General features: G+C 36.7%; 3 protein-coding genes across 5 annotated transcripts; 1 reads left to right on the top strand and 2 right to left on the bottom strand.

The window, feature by feature from the left end:
• Nucleotides 1–920: 920 nt before the first annotated feature.
• LOC132645536 (uncharacterized) lies at nt 921–4,693 on the bottom strand. The gene is made up of 7 exons (XM_060362556.1): nt 4,537–4,693; nt 2,281–2,378; nt 2,128–2,190; nt 1,964–2,011; nt 1,817–1,873; nt 1,385–1,442; nt 921–1,210 (listed from the first exon to the last, which is right to left on the bottom strand). The coding sequence occupies exons 2-7, from the start codon at nt 2,350–2,352 to the stop codon at nt 1,167–1,169; spliced, it is 342 nt and encodes a 113-aa protein (XP_060218539.1). The 5' UTR covers nt 2,353–2,378; nt 4,537–4,693; the 3' UTR covers nt 921–1,166.
• A 1,231-nt stretch (nt 4,694–5,924) lies between these two features.
• Nucleotides 5,925–11,862, top strand: LOC132645534 (putative F-box/LRR-repeat protein At3g18150). 3 transcript variants are annotated; one of them, XM_060362551.1, is made up of 6 exons: nt 5,925–7,033; nt 7,589–7,753; nt 7,948–8,300; nt 9,057–9,180; nt 9,815–9,976; nt 11,179–11,862. In XM_060362551.1, the coding sequence occupies exons 1-4, from the start codon at nt 6,008–6,010 to the stop codon at nt 9,127–9,129; spliced, it is 1,617 nt and encodes a 538-aa protein (XP_060218534.1). In that variant the 5' UTR covers nt 5,925–6,007; the 3' UTR covers nt 9,130–9,180; nt 9,815–9,976; nt 11,179–11,862. The 3 variants fall into 3 exon arrangements, with proteins under 3 accessions (XP_060218534.1, XP_060218536.1, XP_060218537.1); XM_060362553.1 differs by lacking the exon at nt 9,815–9,976; XM_060362554.1 differs by lacking the exons at nt 9,815–9,976; nt 11,179–11,862 and having other exon boundaries at nt 7,948–8,322.
• A 553-nt stretch (nt 11,863–12,415) lies between these two features.
• On the bottom strand, nt 12,416–19,870 carry LOC132645535 (uncharacterized protein At1g01500). Its single transcript, XM_060362555.1, has 2 exons — nt 19,141–19,870; nt 12,416–13,224 (listed from the first exon to the last, which is right to left on the bottom strand). Exons 1-2 carry the CDS (start codon nt 19,717–19,719, stop codon nt 12,994–12,996), a joined length of 810 nt encoding a protein of 269 aa, XP_060218538.1. The 5' UTR covers nt 19,720–19,870; the 3' UTR covers nt 12,416–12,993.
• Between the last annotated feature and the right edge of the window lie 462 nt (nt 19,871–20,332).

Below are 20,332 nucleotides of genomic sequence, written 5' to 3'. Positions count from 1 at the left end.
GAAGACTAATTATATATTCTATTGCTCGGTAAATGAACAATATCATAACATCACCATTATTGGCGTTGGACAGATTTAGAAATAGCTTTAAGAAGCGATTATTAAACGTCTGAGAGTTTTTTCAATGTTAAACTTAAAATGAAAGAGTTTACAAATCGACAATTTTACATTCAAAATTTTCAATAAAATTGTGATGGAAGCAAAAGGTTGAGTTTTGAGTCATCGCATCTCAAACCCAACCTATGGTGACTTTTCGAACACATAGTCAAAGCACTTAATAGTCAATACCAATGGTATCTTTTCGAAGACATTTATAAGATTTACTTGATATAAATATTAGTACTTCATTCCGAAGCGATACTGGTCCAACTCCAATGATTTAAAGCAACAATATAAGTTCAAAGCAAAAGAGCCAGCTTCCTTGGCAAAAATTAATACAAATTTTCGTCTCTCAAATGTTTCAGCTTGTACCCTTAAAATGAAATAAAATTCCCTCCTTAACTAATGACGAAAGGCAAAGCGAAAAACATAAGAGGAAATTTCCATCATTGGAGCTTGACATTTGCTTGTAATTGTCATGTTATCCTTAAACTCTTACAGATGTTTCATATATATAATATGCTGAATCAATAAGATTGTCCGGACCTTATCACTCGAAAGAACACTTGAAAAGGGTCTTCCCGAAGAAAACAGCAGAATTCTAAGTTCCAATTTCATGTTACCACTAACAACAGCATATATATAGCTATTTTTATTTTGGATTTTCTTTCTACCATTACTTGAAAACATTAGTTCACTAATACTAATGCTGCTAACAGTAATACTAACATGAGTCCAAATAAACAGATAATAATAGTAAATTCAACATCAGTTCACTAATACTAATGCTGCTAACAGTAATACTAACATGAGTCCAAATAAACAGATAATAATAGTAAATTCATTTAGCAGTTAGTACTAAAATAAATTCATGGAAGGATCAATACAAACATGAAAGTCGTTTCATTAGACAGCATAATAAATATCCTACATCCATGTTACAGCAACACAATACCAGCCTCAAGTAAAAGTTAACACACCCTATGAATCATTTTTATTTAATTCTCAAGAGCATTGCTCAGATATGTAAACGGCTTATGATATTTCGACAAAGAGTCAACGTCTCCTCATTCATCTGTAGCTGGATCCTTCGGTGGAGCATTACTTCCATCTAGAAAAGACACAGAGGCAATTATCAGCGCAAAGGAACAATAACTCAACAGTGAACGACCCTACTTAGACTATCTCCATCTCTGTTAATGCTTTGTGAGGTCCTTCCCCCAAAGCAAAAACTCTACATGAAAAAGAAGTTGAAATAATAAACAAAATCAATCATCTTGCATACCTTCACCCTCTGATGGAGCATAAGCAGACTTGCGGTATCGCGTCTGCTGTTGTGTTGGCTAGAATTGAAAAGTTAAAAAGAGACGTTAGACATTAGAAGTGAACCAAATAATCCAGAAAGGCCATGCTTAACACTTGTTATTGTAGCAACAAAACAACAGATCTTGAATTAAAGTCGTATGCAACCATAAAGTCAAAAGATATCACATTGAAATGTCAACCTAATGACCATAATGACATATGTATAACTTGATAAAGCCATCCTTTGTCGCACTGGTAGGGTCTCTTTAACATCAACATTTAAATGTCGATCAAAGAAGAAAACATGTCAAATAAATTGTATCATCATCATTAACCTCTCAGAGAAACCAAGAACCTTAGACAAATGATAATGATATAGTCCCGTTCAGAGGACACATAAGCGACAAAGTACCTGCAACTTTGGGCGAAGTGCCTCTAGTGGACCTTTGGGCTTCTTATCGGCACCTTGCTGTGATCATTAACCATCATAAAGTTTTAGGTGATCATCCTACTAATATAATGTCAGTACAAACTTAAAGAGAACAAAGAGCAAAAATACCTTTCCAAGAGCCCAGTCAGCCGAATCAAAATAAGCACGTTCATGGTCCTAAACACAAAGAAGGTGGTTTGTAAACCAGATAGAAGCAATGATCTCACGAAATTGTTAATATTTACCGTGCAACCAATCACAGAAACAATCTAGCAGATAATAGTGTGACATACCTTAGAGATTAGAGGTGGCTTCTTAGGTATGATTCCTCCATACTTCTTTTTAACAACTTCTTCCTGTAACAAAAAGAAGGATAAGTTATATCAGTATATCCACAATATAACTCTAATGTAATATGAAAACAAAAAACTTGACGTGAACACTACTTCTTGTTGGGTGGATGGGTTGGACTTTTCAGCTCCATCTATTTGGTTATTGACATCCTCAACGCCTGACATCCTTTCAACCACCCAGATTATAACCACTACAGTTGCAAGGAAAAAAAAAGTGTCACTTATATTTATGTACAACAAGATAGACCATTCTGCCAAAAAGAATGTCGTAGATCTTTTGGCCATCATGACTAGCTTATTCATAGAGTCTATAGGCAAGAGCAAAAGGAAAAAGCAGTTAACTTTAAGATGCATGTATGTGATGAAATATCTAACAATTAAGGCATTCTTCCAACTTCAATTCCTTCAGTAGAGGTTGTGACAAGGACTAAGCATGTGGTAATCTCAAGGATGTATAAACCACATTTCAGAAAGAACTCAGGTGATTTATGAATTTAATACGCTGAAACCCATAGGAGTTTCTTTTTTTAGCAGCTGAAACCCATAGGTGTTTCTTTTTTTAGCAGACTTTTACCCTCGCATGCTCTCCCAAGTTTAGGAAACAGAGATAACCATTTTCAAATGAACTGCCAACACCACAAAGCAAACTGTGATCTCAAATCAAGACCACTGAAAACGTAAGACATCCAGTAGATCAGGCATCACGTTTCAATCATCCCAGCTAATGAAACAATGGCAGGCTACAATATGCGATGATGTAGTTTTGTGGACCATATTATCCAAAACAGTAAGATACAAACCTATAATTTTCATCAAATCAATACCACTATTCACAAACTGTGTCAAAATATGGACTAACTGAAAAAAGTGCACATTAGTACTCCTAGAGTAGCAAATATGTTTCTTCTAGAAATCTAAAGGGTTCATGTATTTCAGGTCCATAGCCAAATATTCTGGAAATATGAAATCAGAAAATGCATCCAGTTGTGTAGATTGTGGTCAACCCATATCCCTGCATTCCTAGCTTCCCACATTTCACTCATCTATCAAAAGGTGCAAGATCATGGTATAGACCAAAACGATTATTTAAAACAGCTTAAGACAATATTCATATGTAGCACACTCTTGAAAAAACATCAATTAACTGGCTGAATTGGCTTTGAACGTATAACTTGAGCTAACCGCCAAACAGGTATCACTATATGGAAGAACGATAATAGGCACTCTTCAACAGTTCTCTAGCTCACTAAAATGCAGCTGTCAGATTCAAAACCACAACTAGCAACCTAAAAGTACACCATGCACTCCGCCTAGAATATTCCATGCGCATGCATAAATACATACTGCCACATATATGTCAGTGGGATCTCTCTATGATTATTTACCAGCTTACAGTCGAGTAGACAATCAATTATAATCTCAGACAAAATATTTAAAGACTTACTAGAGAAATTAATGATCCAGTAGTCCAAACATAGTAATATTAATGCAAAAAACCCTTTGGACAGCCTAATTTAGATCTAGGTAGTATATAAATGAAGGAAAAAATACGCGAAGTGGGGCGGAGCCACATAGGGCCGAGGGGGTAAAACACTGTTTATACATGGTTAAAATTATTTTTTATGTATAGATAGTATATGTTGAACCCCCTTTGGCTTATTCGTATGTTTACTTTTTTATATTTTGAACACCCTTAGTGAAAATCCTGGCTCTGCCACTGGACGTGGCAAACATTTAGACTGTATGTAGAAACATAGCTATAGTTTCGAAAAATTACAAAACAGAGTTGCATTTTGGATTTATAGCAAATACACAACACATGCTTATACAACTTGTATGCGCTGATACAGCTCTTTCTTGTGATTTCAGCGGACAGCTCTTTCGCTGATACGTGACTGATACAGCAACAATAGTTATGTTTCGTAATTAGGCGCTAAACTATAGCTAGTTATGAAATTTTCTCATGAATCAAATTGGTTCCAAAACAAGTAGATCCAACAGAGATGAAGGGGAGCATTAGCTGGTTGGTAAGAATTGTTGCCGTGCAACCAAGAGGTTACGGGTTCAAGTAGCGGAAACTACCTCTTCAAGGTAAGACTTTAGATGATAAAAACAATCAATCAAATCAGGGAAATCTACGATTTTATATTCGAAGAAAGTAAAACATACATCGACCGTAAGTAAATCATCTTTTGAGACCTAATTGATTGATTAACAGTTCTATCGGCGATTAAATTAAACCGGAATTTGGATCCGACTGTGAAAATCCAGCAAAATGGCCACAATTTGTGCCAAAAGACAGATTGAGAATCCATTAACAAGGAGATTTAGGGAAAAGGAGTAACTTACCGAATCAAATTTATGGATCCGGCCTTGGTGCAAGCAATCAGTGGATGGAGAACGAGAGAGACACAGAGAAACCGCGTCTTCACGTGCTTGAGACCACTCTTAATACATCAATTTACCCAAAATATAAAAATAAAAATAAAAAAAGACTATACGTTTTTTTTTTTTTTTTTTTTAAATATTCGCCACGTAAATGCTATTCCCTCCTGCTCCATTAGTAACTTTGAGTTTGTGCCATTTTATTTTATTTTTACAATGTACGTGGCTTCATCTTGTTAATTGTGTAGTTACAGCCCCCCGGCGGTTCTTTTCTCTCAAAACCGGAATCCACAATTTTATTAGTAAAATTTATTTGCATCCGGTATTTATGCAAAATATCATGATTAAATAATTCAATAAAACAAATATATACTAATTAATCATAATTAAATAAAAATAGTCTATGTTCAAATATATAACATGCATTCGTTTGGTATAAACACCTAATACAAGTAAATTTTTATTATTTTAAAAAATTGGTATGACTTTTATTATCTTAAATTGTGGTGTTAAGTCACTTAGCGCACTTCGATTAATTCAAAGAATAACTAATGCCTCCTCTATTAATTCAATGAATAATTGTTATTATTTATTTTTATTAACATTGAGCAAATATATCAATTAATTTTGCCCATTAAAATTTAAGCAAAGAAGAAGAAATACTTGATGTACAGATGGAACCAAGAGTAGTGGATGCGAACATTATATCTATACTGCGTATATCTCTCTTGTTTGTAATTTTCTTTTGTCTAATAAAGGCATTTAACTTCATCTTACTTGGATTAGCTAGTAGAACTTTGAAATATGCAGTTTTTAGTAATGTACATGTAAATTGTTTGGGTTAGTAGAACTTTTAAAATCCTCATTATTGTCAAATGAATTACTAGTACAATGCATAATTGCCTGTCTGAGATACAAGATTTAACTATTCCATGACACTAAAGTAGGATAAAGTTGAATTTAATGATCATATGATAAGTTACCAACAAAATTAGGTATGATGATTGTCTGATATTGAAAAATAATGCACTCTTAATATTTTTCATGGAGAAAGCAGTTGATTCTATTGAAATTTGATCTTGTGAATCACTATATTCTTTCATAATCAAGTTATGGCTTGTATCGGTTGGATTTTGGTTTGATTTTTCCAAATAAATACTTTAAAAATATATTTAAGGGGTAATAGTACCACCGTAAAGGTTAAGTGTGTTACATCAAATCCGGCAAATGTTGGAGTGTATTTTAGACATTTTACCTTATTTAATTGAAGTCAAACTGTATTAAGATAAACAGTAAAGGGAACGCAATTAGACTACATGAATAAATGAGGGACCAAAATCAAAATGTCCCCAATTTCTTTTCATCGCTAATACCAACTTCATTGCTTGCTAGTTCCTAACATCAAATCTAACGCCAAAGCCTGAAATTTTGAACAATGGCTTCATCAAGTAGTAATTCTCCATCTTCCAAGAAACCAAAAATTGAAATTGAAGAACAAACCCTAGGTGATGATCGTATCAGTCAGTTACCGGACTCACTCCTCGTACAAATCCTCTCTCTTTTGGCAACAAAGGATGCATTCGCCACATGTATTCTCTCAAAAAGGTGGCAGTATCTCTCGACTTTTGTTTATAACTTCATTTTCACTATCACAAATGACCAAGCAAGAGAAAATTTCTCCTTCGTAGACTATGCCTTAACTCATTCCCTCTCTTCCAAAATTAAAAAATTCCAACTCGACTGCACTGACCTGTATCCATCAGACCGCAGTTTGGAGTATGAATATGACGCGCTAGTCAGGCGATGTCTTAGTTTTGCTGTTGAGAGGAAAGTGGAAAATCTTGTATTGTGGTCATTTGTGGATGATCATTGCACATTGCCTGAATCTGTATGTACCTGTTCGTCGTTGATAACTTTGGATGTTAAATATTGTGGGTTTGATTATTATCACCCGGTCATATCGTGTAAATCTCTAAAGAGCTTAAAGTTAGGGTATACAGTGTTATCAGATGAAAATATTGTGAACTTACTGTCAGGTTGTCCTGAATTGGAAACTATGGAATTATATAGGGTTGAGGGTTTCTGTCGCCTGGAAATTAATTCTTTAAAATTAAAGAGATTCAAGCTGAAAGGTTATTTGTTTGCTCAGGCTGGAGGAGATTCTTTAGAAATTATTGCCCCGTATCTTCACCATTTGGAAATATCAGGAGATCTTTATGATCTTAAGTGTAGACTTGTTGATGTTTCCTCTGTGGTTAATGCTAAGCTTACTTTCAACATTATGTGTATCAAAGAGATTGATAATGATGATGATGAGGAAGAATTTGATGATGAGGAAGAATCTGATGAGGAGGAAGATAGTTGTCGTGACTATCATGAAGCAGTATATACCCTCGTCCAAGATAATCTTCAGAAATTGAGTTGTGCAACCAATCTAACAATTGGAACTTGGTTCACAGAGGTTTGTTTATAACTCAAAATTCCTTAAATATACTTGTTTGTATTCTGGTATAAGACATTGTAAATGATATAGGCCAGATGTTAGACTTCATTAGTATCCTCATATAGCTAAAACAGGGATGCTTTTGCTCAGTTGTATGTAACTTGTGTAATTCAGCACTCACTTGGTGCTGTCAAGTAATAAAAAATTACCTTACCTTTCTCAAATACTGAAAGTCCTTATTTTCTCGGATTTTTAGGAGATAGTTGCACAATGTAAACATTATACAATTGAGGCCTTTTTGCCCAAATTTCACCAAGACAACTGGACAAATTATAGAAACTCGTGGACTTTTTTGCCTTTTCGCAATTCTTTTTGTCTGCTTTCCGAGTCAGGTAGCTTTTTATCATTCAGGCAAAAGATTGTCTAGAAACGAGGATTTTTTGCATTGATGTTGCTTAGAGTGTTTAGGCGGTTAGATTTGTCACAGCACTTTCTCTTTACTGCGAAGTACTTTCTTTTTGTTGTTATTTTTTTCTCCATTCTTTACTGGTTTCATTGGGATTACTGTGCCAGGTCCTATGCATGTTGCTGTTCAAAGGGGTGTCGATTCCAGAATTGAAATGCAAATATCTAACGCTGGAGTTGCATTTCAAAGAATTTAATTTGTACGGGGCAACTGGCCTTTTGCGGGCCTCGCCTTACGTGGAGACACTCAACATAGACATGGATACCAAGCATGTAACTTCCTGGAACTTTTTCTCTTCTTTTACATCTGGGAACAACCATCATTATCATTTTCTAAGTGTCACTTAGATTTGCTGGTTCTGAAATTTTTCTGTACCAGACACTTCTACTGTGAAATTATTTTATCACTTTTGTGCAATTTCTATAACGCTAATGTGCAATTGATCCTGATTATATTCTGTCCCCAGTTTGATGATTCCCGCTGCTGCTTTGAGTTACTAGATTTGGCCAAAGGAGATAATATTGATTTGCAGAGTTGCATTTCAAGCTTTGTGTTTCCCAACCTCAAGAATGTTAAGATTGTCTTCTCCTCACGGCAGTGCTTGAAGAATCATGTCAAATGGGGACTTGACAAGCTCTTCAAGCTTTTGGAATTTCTATTAAGGAATGCAAAATTTTTGGAGAAGTTCATTATCATATTAGAGAGAAGATTGTGCGGAATATGTTCAATGAACTGTTTGTCCCAATATTTATTTCGGTTAGCCGAGAAATTGTCAGGTTGCCCAAGATCGTCCACCAAATTTATGATTATCTTCAGGGAGTGAGCTTTCCATGACTTGAATGCAAGTAGTTTCTTGTCAATTCACGTTACTTTGTTTTTGATAAACTGCTCCGTGCAATCATGAATCTTTAACTTCTTGACACTAAAGTACGATAAAGTTGAATTTAATGATCATATGATAAGTTACCAACAAAATTAGGTATGATGATTGTCTGATATTGAAAAATAATACTACTTGATACACACGGGTGCATTGAAATTCAAATCATTTTCTGCTGATCGATGAATAGACAAGATAGAGGAAAAGTAGCTTTTACGGGATGATAAAAGCAAGTGGTATTTTACTATTATAGAAGAGTGAGTAGCCATGGTGGGATCGGCATCGTTCCTTACTTGTCAAAATGAATTTATAGAGGGCATTTTTGTCATTCTACCATAAATCTAGAAGAAAATACTCTTCATTCTTCCAGAAAGTACCATAAATCGAAGTAGTTTTCTCCCTACTTCCAAAAAATACTCTTCGTACTTTCCATCTGTCTCGAATTCTCCACACAGAGAATTTTCTCCTTGGTTAATCGTTGTCTTCGCTGCTACCTCCTACAATGTTCAGGTTAGTTTTATTTGTCTGCTATTTACTCTATTTGTTCTTCATTTTTGTTTGTTGCTGTCTGTGAATTTATTTTCTTCTTTCCTCCTCTTTTGTTGCTTTGCATGTTAGTTTAATCTTTGTGATTTTCGCCCTTCTTTCTTCTCTGAAGTGTAAAATTCTGAAACGAAGCTTGGTTTCTGCCTCAGGGTTTCTTTGAAGTACTGCAACTTGACATTTGAGTTCGATTTGTGGAATTCTCAACCAAGTATACGAATGTAGATATTGGGTGTCGTCTGACATGCTCTGAAGGCCCAGGTTTGCTCCATAAAGGTAATTGCTTAGTTCAAAGGGGATTGTTTTATTGATCGATTTTCTTTGTTGTTTTCAAAGTGGTAACCGACAGCAAGTTAGCGTTGCAAATTGCTCTTAAGAATTTCTTTGTTCAATTTATTTGTCTCCATCATGTTTATGAAGAAATTGTGAATCCTATGAAATTTAGTATTCAAATTGTAGATCCCTGATAGCAAAATGTGTAGATTTGGATACTGGTGCTACTATTAGTGCTGTTCAAGTTAAAATTTCGAATAGAAAATGATTTGTTGTGCGGAGAGATTAATTTATTCTGGTCGTCAATTAGCAATCTTCAAAGTTGTTTAATTAGAGCATTAGGAAAATGCCCATGGAGAAATTATGATGTCTCCACATCTGAAGAGTCCTTTGTATATTTCCCAATTAAAAGTTTAAAACCTGGTAGCATTTCTGAGTTCCTTTAATGGGCGTTTGTGGATGTACCTCCAGTTAATGAAGACTTATTTTGATAAACAAGAATTGAGAATGGAGAATATGAAACTAAAAGAGAAGGCCCATAATCACTCTGTTTTCTTCTTTCATATGGTATAGCAATTGCTTATTGTCCTTTTTTTTTTTTTCCTTTAATCTTATTTCATTTTTTTGGCTTATGCAGCCCGGCAAAAATTCAAGAATTGCTGCAGAGTATATAGGGAGGCCTATTTCAGAGCTCTCACCAGTTCAACCTATTCATCTTTCACTAAACTTAATGTCCATGGCTAATTTTGGACTAACTGGCCCTTCCTTGATATCGATCTTCTCCATGGAATTTCAACGAGTAAGTTTGACCCTCTGATTTTTTCTTTTGTTTTGTTTATTTAATTTGATTTTTCTTTGGGGACTTAGATTCAAATTTAAGTGGTGGCAGAGGCGTAACTTAACAACCAGATTTCTAACAGTTGGTTGAAAAATCGAAATGTTCGTATTGAAGCTTTCAGGGGTTCAGGTATTGTGATGATGAATGGTTTAGCATTAGTCGACATGTTCATGGATGTGGTTACTTATCTTCTCGCCCGCCTTCTCTTTATTTAGCTTTTAAGTAACTTTTTCCCCCTTTTTCATAATTTAGAACAAATAGTGGTTCTTTTTTTTTTTTTTTGGTTAGTAGAAGAAATGGGTGTGTACGTTTTGTGAAGCCAGCACGAGACTGATATGGAGCTCAAATGTCACAATGATCCCGTCAGTCGTGAAAATAGGCTATGATTTGATTTGATCATCCCTACAAATATAAATCATTAATGGCTAAATCGTGTCATGTTTACCTTGATTTGCATTATATTTTAAAAGCTACCATGTGTATTCCATTGAAAGCCTATATTCAATCTTTGTTGGATTACTCATTTATAGAAATTCAGCTACATAGAAAGACAGAAACAATTTATAGAAAACTAATCTATCAACTTCCTCTTCAGGGAAAACAAAACATCTGTGCAGCTATGGCTTTTGTTTTCAAATTAATATTGCATAGTCCTTTTAAATAGTTCTTAATATTTTCTCATAGAACCGGAAGTCCGGAACAACAGTTCTTGGTTTAGCAGCGAACAGAGCTACTGAACACATAGTTTCTCTTTTGGACTATCCTAAAATAATGTGGTCAATTTAATTCATATTGACATATGAAACGCCATAAAAAGTTAATCATGTCGGACAAGTGAAGAATCGAATAGGTCTTCTTTAATTTATACTTTTGGCACTATCATGATTTACATGTGCAACACATATTTACAAATTGGGATGATATTTGTACGGAGCCGAGGGTCTTTCGGAAACAGCCGCCCTACCTTTCAAGGTGGGGGTTAGGTCTGCGTACACTCTACCCTCCCCAGACCCCACAAGGTGGGATTATACTGGGTTTGTTGTTGTTGTTGGGATGATATTTGTACGATGTAGCTTTTTATGTCTTTATTCAGTTGGATATGCATTTTAGCTAGAAAACCTGACAGCCAGACTAGGAAATTGCTGATGGAAGTGCAAATGCAGGTTTATTATCACCTTGGAAATGCAACAACTTGACCGCGAGATCTGTATGTGGAAGTGCTGGTAACATCTGCTACAGCATGGCCGATGACAGTCTCTTGCTTTGTGACACAGCTGGTGTTTGCCTTGGTACTGTGTAGTTGTGGTACAGGTACCATCAAGTTTAATTTTAGGTTTTCAGACTGCAAACCAATGGCGAAGAAGAACAAAAAAGAAGTTTTCCTTAGCTGCCCTCTCAAATGATGAATATGAACTATTTTTGAAGTTGAGGAGGTGTATGCCATGGCTTCTTTACAATGTTTAAATTCTTATGCCAATGATACCATCATTTCGCAGTATCTTCGCTTAATTGTTGTTGCGGGACTAACCTTGGAGGATATTGTTCGAGGACTAGTCACATGGACTTTAGAATGAGGAACTTCCTTTGAAGAATCATAAACACCAAGACTGGAAGCGAAGCTATATGCTGGTGTTCTTTTGTCTGAAAATGGCATTGCGTGTAAACCTAGACCTCCTTCAGCTTTTACTTCCTTCATGTAAAACAAATTACTTAAATAGTTCAACGTGGAAATTGAATCTTCTGCGGTTGTTTGTCTGCTAGAGGTGGTGGTGTTCCCGTAACTTTATCTTGACTTGATTTGCCATAGAGTTAAGTGTGATGAATGAATAGATATACAATTCTTTAAACATGCTTTTTTTAGGCTGGGAAAGAAGAAATTTTCGTTACTGTTTTTGTTCAGTTATATACCTTCCATAGCATCTTGAAGCATTGTTTTAGCTCCTATAGTTTAAAACTCCTCCATTAACCTCAAGGACTTCATATATAGTATTGAGTTGCGCACGGGCAACACCATCTAGTAAAAGTAGAAACATATACCAAAAGAAGAAACATATAGCTTTCAAACAACGCTAAAAAATGCGTTGGACTAAAATTCATAGAAAAATAAAAAGCTTTTGACGCTCTTTAGCACAAAAAGGACTAAAGTAAAGATATACTAGTCCCAAATGCACGAACAACTACATTTTTTTTTTATACTATCGATACATTAAGCTAGATATTGTAAGTCGTTATTCTATTGTTCAAGGTACCATATTAAGACTTACTATGAAAAGTTATTTATTGTATGTCCATTGTCGACTTCACCCGGTGATTTTAATACATTACTCCACTACCAGTGTTACCAAATAGGGTTGAGGCATCAAAGCTCGAAATAATCAAAATCTAAACCAAAACCAAGAATTTACAGAAGAGACTATTCCTTGCATTATAATTTGTACAGTATCCACTTTGGTCAGAACTTTACAAACGACAGTTATTACACAATGGCAGCTTGTTGCCATGACTAAAATTGAAGGACCAGCGTAAATTCTGCAAAGGTAACACCGAAAAAAGATTCTTCAGCAGCACCCTGCGCTAACTACCTAAAAAACTCACTGGAAAAGATATGTATGAAAGACTTACATCTAAATACCACTTATCGCACCAGCATAACACGTCTTATAACTATAAACACACTATTCCCAATGGTTTGAAATACAACTACATCCACATCAGTATCTCACTCAACACTCCGCTAAAGTCTTAGATGGAGGGTCTTTTGCAGCTTCAGTATATCAACAACTGATATTCAGAGGCAGTCCAGCCTCGCACCTGACATTTATATCATGTCACACTTTCAGTGGCTCCACTACGCGATCCTCTATTGCCTACTTGCTGTTGGATGCTGAACATCGCAACAACGATTAACGATCTTGATTTTCATCTTCAAATCAAGTTAATAACGACCACAGTTAACTCGCACTGAGTGTCTCATATGCCTAGAAGAACCTCCTCCGCAGGTTGCTAGCAGTTGCCTGATAAGAACTCATGAGTAACCCCACCCCAATTCCGACACCGACACACATCCCAAGGCCTATCCCAACTCCAACCCTTACTCCAGCGTTGAACCAGGAGAGTTGACCATCTTCACCGAGATACATGTCTTCTGAGTAAAAGCCATGTCCAGCTTTTCCTTCTGACTCAAAATCATCCAACTCTGAGTCTGTGATCTGCCAAAACACACAGTGCATTTAAGCAAACTTCCTAATTACTCTATTATAGATCAGTATGTAACAATTGATGCACACATGGAAGAAAAAAAAAAGATGAGAAAACAACAGATGAACTAAAACACACACAATTTAAAATAAAATAAAATGAGAAGACCTCACATTTACTGGTCGCAAGGGAAAGAACTCGTAGAGTTTGGCAGTTAGATAAGTTTGTAGGCTACTATAATATCAGCAGGAGGAAGCACCGTCACTTTCATGTTAAACACTAACTTGTGGTGAACCATAACCTTTTCAACCCTCTTCCAGTATTACACAAGGTCAAATATAGAGTTTCCTTTGGAGATGGCAGTATAGTACAAAAGTAAAAGATTGGCATATGTTTATCTGCCATAGTTTACGAGATATTGCGGTAAAACTTCATAATGCATATTGCAACTTCATAATGCATATAGCATGAAGTAGGATAGACAGTATTTTCAATGGGTTAAAGATGACAAGAATAAAATAAATATAAAAATAAGCATGATCATCTCGATGTTTGAAAGATAACATATGCAGAACAGACGTAGTATGAAACAGAGACTCCAAGATGCATCTAATCAAATGGGAGAAGGTTGTAAGGGATAAAAAAGGGGGGAGGACTGGGAATTAGAAACTTGAAAATGCATAACAAAAGTTTGCTCTTTAAGTGGCTATGGAAATATACTTACGAAGATGAGGCTTTTTGGAAGCAGATAATTGAAGCTGCTTATGGAGTAAAGGAGGGATGGAGCCCATGTTTAGCTAACTCTCACACAAAAGGGTGGATCTGGAAGAACATAATCAGGTTATGGAATAAATTCTTTTCTCATACCAGTTTAGAAGTGGGAAATGGTGAGAGATTCAGGTTCTGGACTGATACATGGATAGGCAATGAGAGTTCAGGAACCGGATTTCCAAATTTATATAACTGTTCTATTAACAAGGAAGGTGCTATAGCTGAATTATATGCAAATTCAGGTTGGCATTTTAATTCACAAAGAAATTTGAACGATTGGGAGATAGAAGGATTCTGTCAGATGATGCAGCAATTAGAAACAGTGCATATTGATACTAATAAAAGGGATTCTCTGATCTGGAAGAACAGCAAGGACAAAAAGTTCTATGTGAACAATTGCTACAAGTTGTTGATGAGGCAGACAAGTTTTTGGGAACACAATGGCCGTGGAAGATGATTTGGAAGACAAAAGCCCCTATGAAAGTAGCTGTCTTTGGTTGGATTGTAACTTGGGGAGCCTGTTTAATGCACGAAAATCTCCAAAGAAGAGGTTTTTTTCCTGGCTAACAGGTGCTATTTATGTGAGGAGGAATAAGAATCAGTTGAAAATCTCTTTTTGCACTGTAGAATTTCTAGACAGTGCTGGGACTTTTTTTTTTTGAGTATTTCTGAGTAACAACATAACGGACTTTCTTGAGTGCTGGCAAGGGCAGAGGATTCAGAAAAGCTTGAAACAGATTTGGTCATTTGGAATACTATTCCTTTATGCATATTCTGGATCTTATGGCTGGAGAGGAGTAGAGCTTGTTTTGAAGGACAAAGAGATTATTTTTCTAGATTAAGAGCAAATGTTTACATATTTTATTATGGTGTAAGGGTAGTCTTATTGGTAGCACAAATGAGTATATAGAGTTTTTGGATTTGCTAGGGGAAAGACAGTAGATGTGGGATCTTTGTTTTGATCTGCATTCCTTTGTTTTTGTTCTTCCTGTACCATCTTGGTACTTCCTATAAATAAAACTTTTACCATTTCAAAAAAAAAAAAAAAAAAAAAGAAAGAAGAAGAAGTCTGAACATATATGTGAAGAACACGCAGAACAAACATAGCACGATGTAGAGACTCCAATTGATTACTCAAATACTATAGGGCCTAGTCTTAACATTTTTGTGAATAACTTGGCAGGAAAATAATAACCATTGGAAACTAAAATGTAAGATTAGGCTATGAAGGATAAAGAACATAACCAATATGGTCGACTCATACCTCAACCTCATTTCCTAGGAGGTCATTACACTAGGTAGTTCCCACTTCCCAAGCACTCTACAATTTTGGGCGAAAAGCTTTGCCAAGAAAGCAACCTATGAGAGGACTCATAGGAAGCTAAAAGAGACACCAGGTGGAAGATAGGACAGCTAATTAATTACCCACCTCAGGTTATCTAGAGACAAAGTAGTTTAGTGGCAAATAATGATTTTTGTGGGTCTTAACCCCCCCCCCCCCCCCCCCACCACAAATTATTCATCTGTTTATCTAGACCACCTTGTCTAAAATCAACCCAAACTCGAACAGTGGTTCCAAAAATCAAAACCAAACCAGACCCAAACTTGCTTCCCAGTAAAATCCCACCGAAGCATTGCTCCATGGAGTCCTCATAGTGCTTGAGGTGAGGATAACAAGGGCAAAATTTGGAATTCAAACAATAGAAGAAACCGGTAATTGCATATGCACATCTCAAGTAGAGAGTATGTAGCAACATTTAAGAGAAATAAAGATACCACTAGAGAGGAAAACAAGCAAACAAAGATCTCCAGGCTCAATGAGCCAACACTTGGAACAACTCTACAAAAGACCTCAAGAAATGGAAACTTCTCCTTACATGACACATGATATTCTTAGTTTCTGCAGAAGAGCTAATATTTATTGCTCTGATAAACCCTTTGCGACCAGGAAATGATTTCACCTACTAACAGTACATCACATTATTACATGTGACATACTGACATCACTTGCGTCATGCTGAAGTGATAAATTACTTGATTCAGAGCATTCCAAACAGAAGCTTCTAGTAACAGCTTGCCCGCATTGTTTGCTCTTTTACAATTCAGAGATTATTAGTTGAAAAAGCACCAAGGTAGCACCACAGTCGATACTCCCAGTATATCAAGCCAAGCATCATTGGTACACTGGGGAATATGTTCCTCAGCCCGAAAATCACTAAACAGAAAAAATACTCTTGTACTAATGAATAGGATTCTCTTTTTGTTATGGAGACACAACTCCCTCAAATTCTCTACTAAGTTTCTTTTTACCTGGTGTCAACATCAAGGACTAACAGCATAGGAACAAATGGTACTTCTTATTAGTTCTTTGAAGTGCTCAAGTTTGTCTTCTTTTTGCATGCTAAACCAAAGCTGGTTTTGTTCATCTAAGGTATCAGCCAGACTCTAAGACACTTAATCTGGGCAAGTGAATTGATGTACCTCCAGTACAGATCTAAGTTGAGCTTCACAAACGCAAGAGCAATAATCAAGTAATTCCTGAGATAAGGTGATCATTCTATCCGCAAGGGTGGCTCAATTGGTTGAGTGTGGGACTTCCATAATGGAGGTCTCAGGTTCGAAACCCCCTCAGGCAGGGGATTTGCCTTCTGGGTCGAGCTCGTCGCATGAGGCTTACGTAGTGCGGGTTATCTCTCCTGTGTGGTTTGCGGGCTATTGCACAAGAGTGGGTTTTACCCACCCGAAAGGTCGTGGCTGCGGGTTCCTTGTCATAAAAAAAAATAAAAAAATCTACTCAATAACAAAATCTTGAATCTTCAAGCAAACCCCTCCCCCCTTCTCTCATTTTGGGATGAAGTCGATTTTTCGGCACTAAAACGATCATGAATTGGTTCTTCACAATAGCGCTTCAAATTTTCAACCACTTCTAAGATATCCAATTAATGAAGGGTTGCCCATCTCCAAATAGCCATGTGATCTATGGTAGAACTTTGAAGTCTTCCACACTGAAGATAACAACAACAACATACCTAGTATAATCCCACAAGTGGGGTCTAGGGAGAGTAGTCTGTACGCTGACCTTTACCCGTACCTTGAGAGGTAGAAAGGTTGTTCCCGATAGACCCTAGGCTTAAGTGAAAGCATTTCAATCATTAAGAACCTGACGGTCTAATTGTTACTGAAAATCTTTAATACCTTACAAAGACTGACATTTCTTACATGCAACTTCCAGTATTGCCTCTGTATCACCTCTTAGATCAAAAGGAACAACACATCACCTTCTCAAAGTTAAATTTCGAAAAAGTATGATCATCAACATGTCACCCATATATTCTATTGCTTACACTAATCTCTCAAATAAAACGTGTATCTCTATATGTTCAGCAAATCCTCTCGCCTCCAAGGAAAGCTTCTCAATGTGAAAACAATATGTTGATCTATTGCTTAAACCCGCTGCAGGAAATTTGGCAATAGGTGATGTTGAATGTCATCAAGAAACATTACCTCCTATTAAGCAAGACGCTGAATGACTAAAATCCTATTGCAAACTCAATTATCGGTCGTCGAGTATAGCTTCACATTTGTGACCACCTTCCATCAATACGGTGGATGATACAGAAAACAAAGCAACATCAACGTCTCAATTCCAAGTAGCTATATGAATCATCTCAAAAAAGGTAAAGTTTTTTTAAACATGAAACTTGAAGACATAGAGCCCGTTTGGATTGGCTTATAAGTTGCTGAAAACAGCTTATAAGCTATTTTCAGCTTTTTTGAGTGTTTGGCTAGCCAGCTTATAAGCCATTTTGTGCTTAAAATAAGCCAAAAAAAATAATTGGGCCCGTTCGGCTTAGCTTATCTAAAGCAGCTTGTAAGCTGCTTTTTTTAAGCCCATCCAAACAGGCTCATAGGGTTCTCAAGAAATTAAATCGAAATTAGCAGTTGAAAAGTAGCTATTATATATAATACTTCTTTAGATATCTTTTGGGTAGGCAAGATGCAACTGGTGAAAATAGGCATGTTGACTTATCAGTGACGTCAATGGGTAATGTGCCACCCTCTAGATGGAGGAGGAAGGGGTGGGGATGGGCGAAGGAAATATAAATACCGGTTAACAAAACATTCCATCTCCTGAGATTGTTGTTCACAAGTAGCTCACGAGGTGGCCTCCTCTTGAAGGTCAAAAGATAAAAGATAAGCAGATGGGGACATACAAGAATCGGAATACGAAAAGAAAAGATTCCAATTTGTCCAATTTTTCCTCTATTGTGCCTTCTCTTGCTGCAACAGCTTTGGTCATAAGACATGTGAATAGACAACTCATAATCGAGGGCAATCTAATTAATGCTACATGAACTCTTACACAGCCTCATCTGCAAGCTAACACCAAGGTAGCCTGCATGAAGATGAAGTTTATAATTTCATTCCCAACGGGAATCTCATTCATTTCTTTTTTCCATGCAAAAGAAAGTATGTCATCCAAACTTTTATCAAGGACAGCACAGGACAGGGTCTAGGTTAGTCGATTCATTCACCAAGGAATCAAAGCAAGGAGAGTAGCATCACTGCACCTTCTAGGCAAGAAGAAAGGGTGTGAACCTGCCTCCCCCAACCCCCCCCCCCCCACCCCCCACCCCCCCACCCCAAACAAAAAAAAAAGCTTTCCAAAGAAACCTTATCTTTTATTTCTTTACTTATTTATTTTGATAAAGCTTGTGTCTGGCGCACCTCAACTATTCCACCGGAACAAGCTGGATACTAGTGTCCTCCCACCAATACAGGTACATATAAATCCGTCTAGCAAGGCTTAGACACCTACAGCTTATATGCCTATGCTATAATTAGAACCCTGATCTCTCAAGTCTTAGTTCCAATGTCATCACTGCTTCACCCTTAGTTGCCTAGAAGAACCTTATTCAAAACTAAGAACAAACAAAACAAGTTGTTCATCTGCTTAAAGATCAACTCTTTGGACATACAGTTGATCTACAATACTGCTCACATTCAAACTAAAGTTAGTGGTACACTAACTAAATTTTGCTACAAACAACGAAAGGAAAGAAACAACTGTATACCATTCAAATATCAACCATGTAAGTGCATAACAACATCATAACCAACACCAATGGCATGAAAACACAGGAAACAAGCATTACCTGCAGTTCTTGTTGTGGAATGTATCCATTACCATCCTCAGGAATGGCATCCAACATACCATGCCTAGACAACAATTTCCTTCTCGGGCTAACCTGAATTGTCTTTGTCAAAATCAAAGGCACACCAGAACAACAACCCGCTACATAAACCTCAATACTCCCAAACGACGCCGCATTATAACAATCCATACTCCACCCCGTCCCATTATTATCCCAATTACCACAAAGTATTAACAACTCCTTTAATCCCTCTTTCTCCTCTTTATATACCTCAAATTCAACAGGACCTGAAACCCTAACATTATCAGTACTAACATACGTCACCTCTGATGATCCTTTATCAACCCTGTCACGGCGTAACGTAACGGTAACGGTATCGGATGGCGGAATTCGAGACCCGTTAATCTCTAACGTAACGCCAATTTCACGGCGGAGATGACGGAGTATGAGGTGATCAGGAACGGCGTTAACTGCGCACGACGTTATGCGTACGTAGAACAAACGGATTTCTAAATAACCCCCTGAAATTTTGTAAATTGACATTGGTGATTCTTCGGAATGGTTAAGCATTAAACCCATGAATTTTCTTCAATTTTGGAAGGGGAATTGAAGAAAATTTAGGTGATGGATCAGAGGGAAATTGTTGAGAAGATGGAAAGGGAAAATACAAGTAAGGGAACATGTGGAGCGTGATTACACGCGTCGTTTGATTATTGTGGTGTTGTGTCTGTGTGCGCGTGTTTTTAACTTGTGACTCTTGATAGCCGGCCAGGAAACAGTATTTCTGCTTGTTATTGGGCTATTGCAAAGTTGGACCTAAAAGCATTTCCTCTTTCTTTTTCTTCTTTTTCACAAGTTGGGCCTAAAAGCTTGCTTGAGTTAATATGGGAAAGATGTACAAATAGTTACTTTCATATTGTGGCGGAACTAAGACTTTTATTAAGGGGTGGCAAACTTTCAGTTATAACTACCTTTTATGAGGATCTTACCATTAGTAGCTACTATTTTTCAAATTATAATTCGTAGCTTACTTTTAAGCAAAAGTTGTGTATTTCGCATGCATTTTGTGTGTTCGCATATATTTGGGCGAGACTCTCCCTTTGCCCGCCCAGGTTCGAACCCATCTAGGAAAAATATGTAAGAAAAAAAATGTTGTTGGCCATGTTGGAACCTGGGCGGGCAGGTGAAAGCC

The sequence above is a fragment of the Lycium barbarum genome, chromosome 6 (assembly GCF_019175385.1).
Source record: "Lycium barbarum isolate Lr01 chromosome 6, ASM1917538v2, whole genome shotgun sequence".
Lineage (NCBI taxonomy): Eukaryota > Viridiplantae > Streptophyta > Magnoliopsida > Solanales > Solanaceae > Lycium > Lycium barbarum.
The sequence above is the reverse complement of the archived record's forward strand: the minus strand, read 5'-3'. Positions and strand labels throughout refer to the sequence as shown.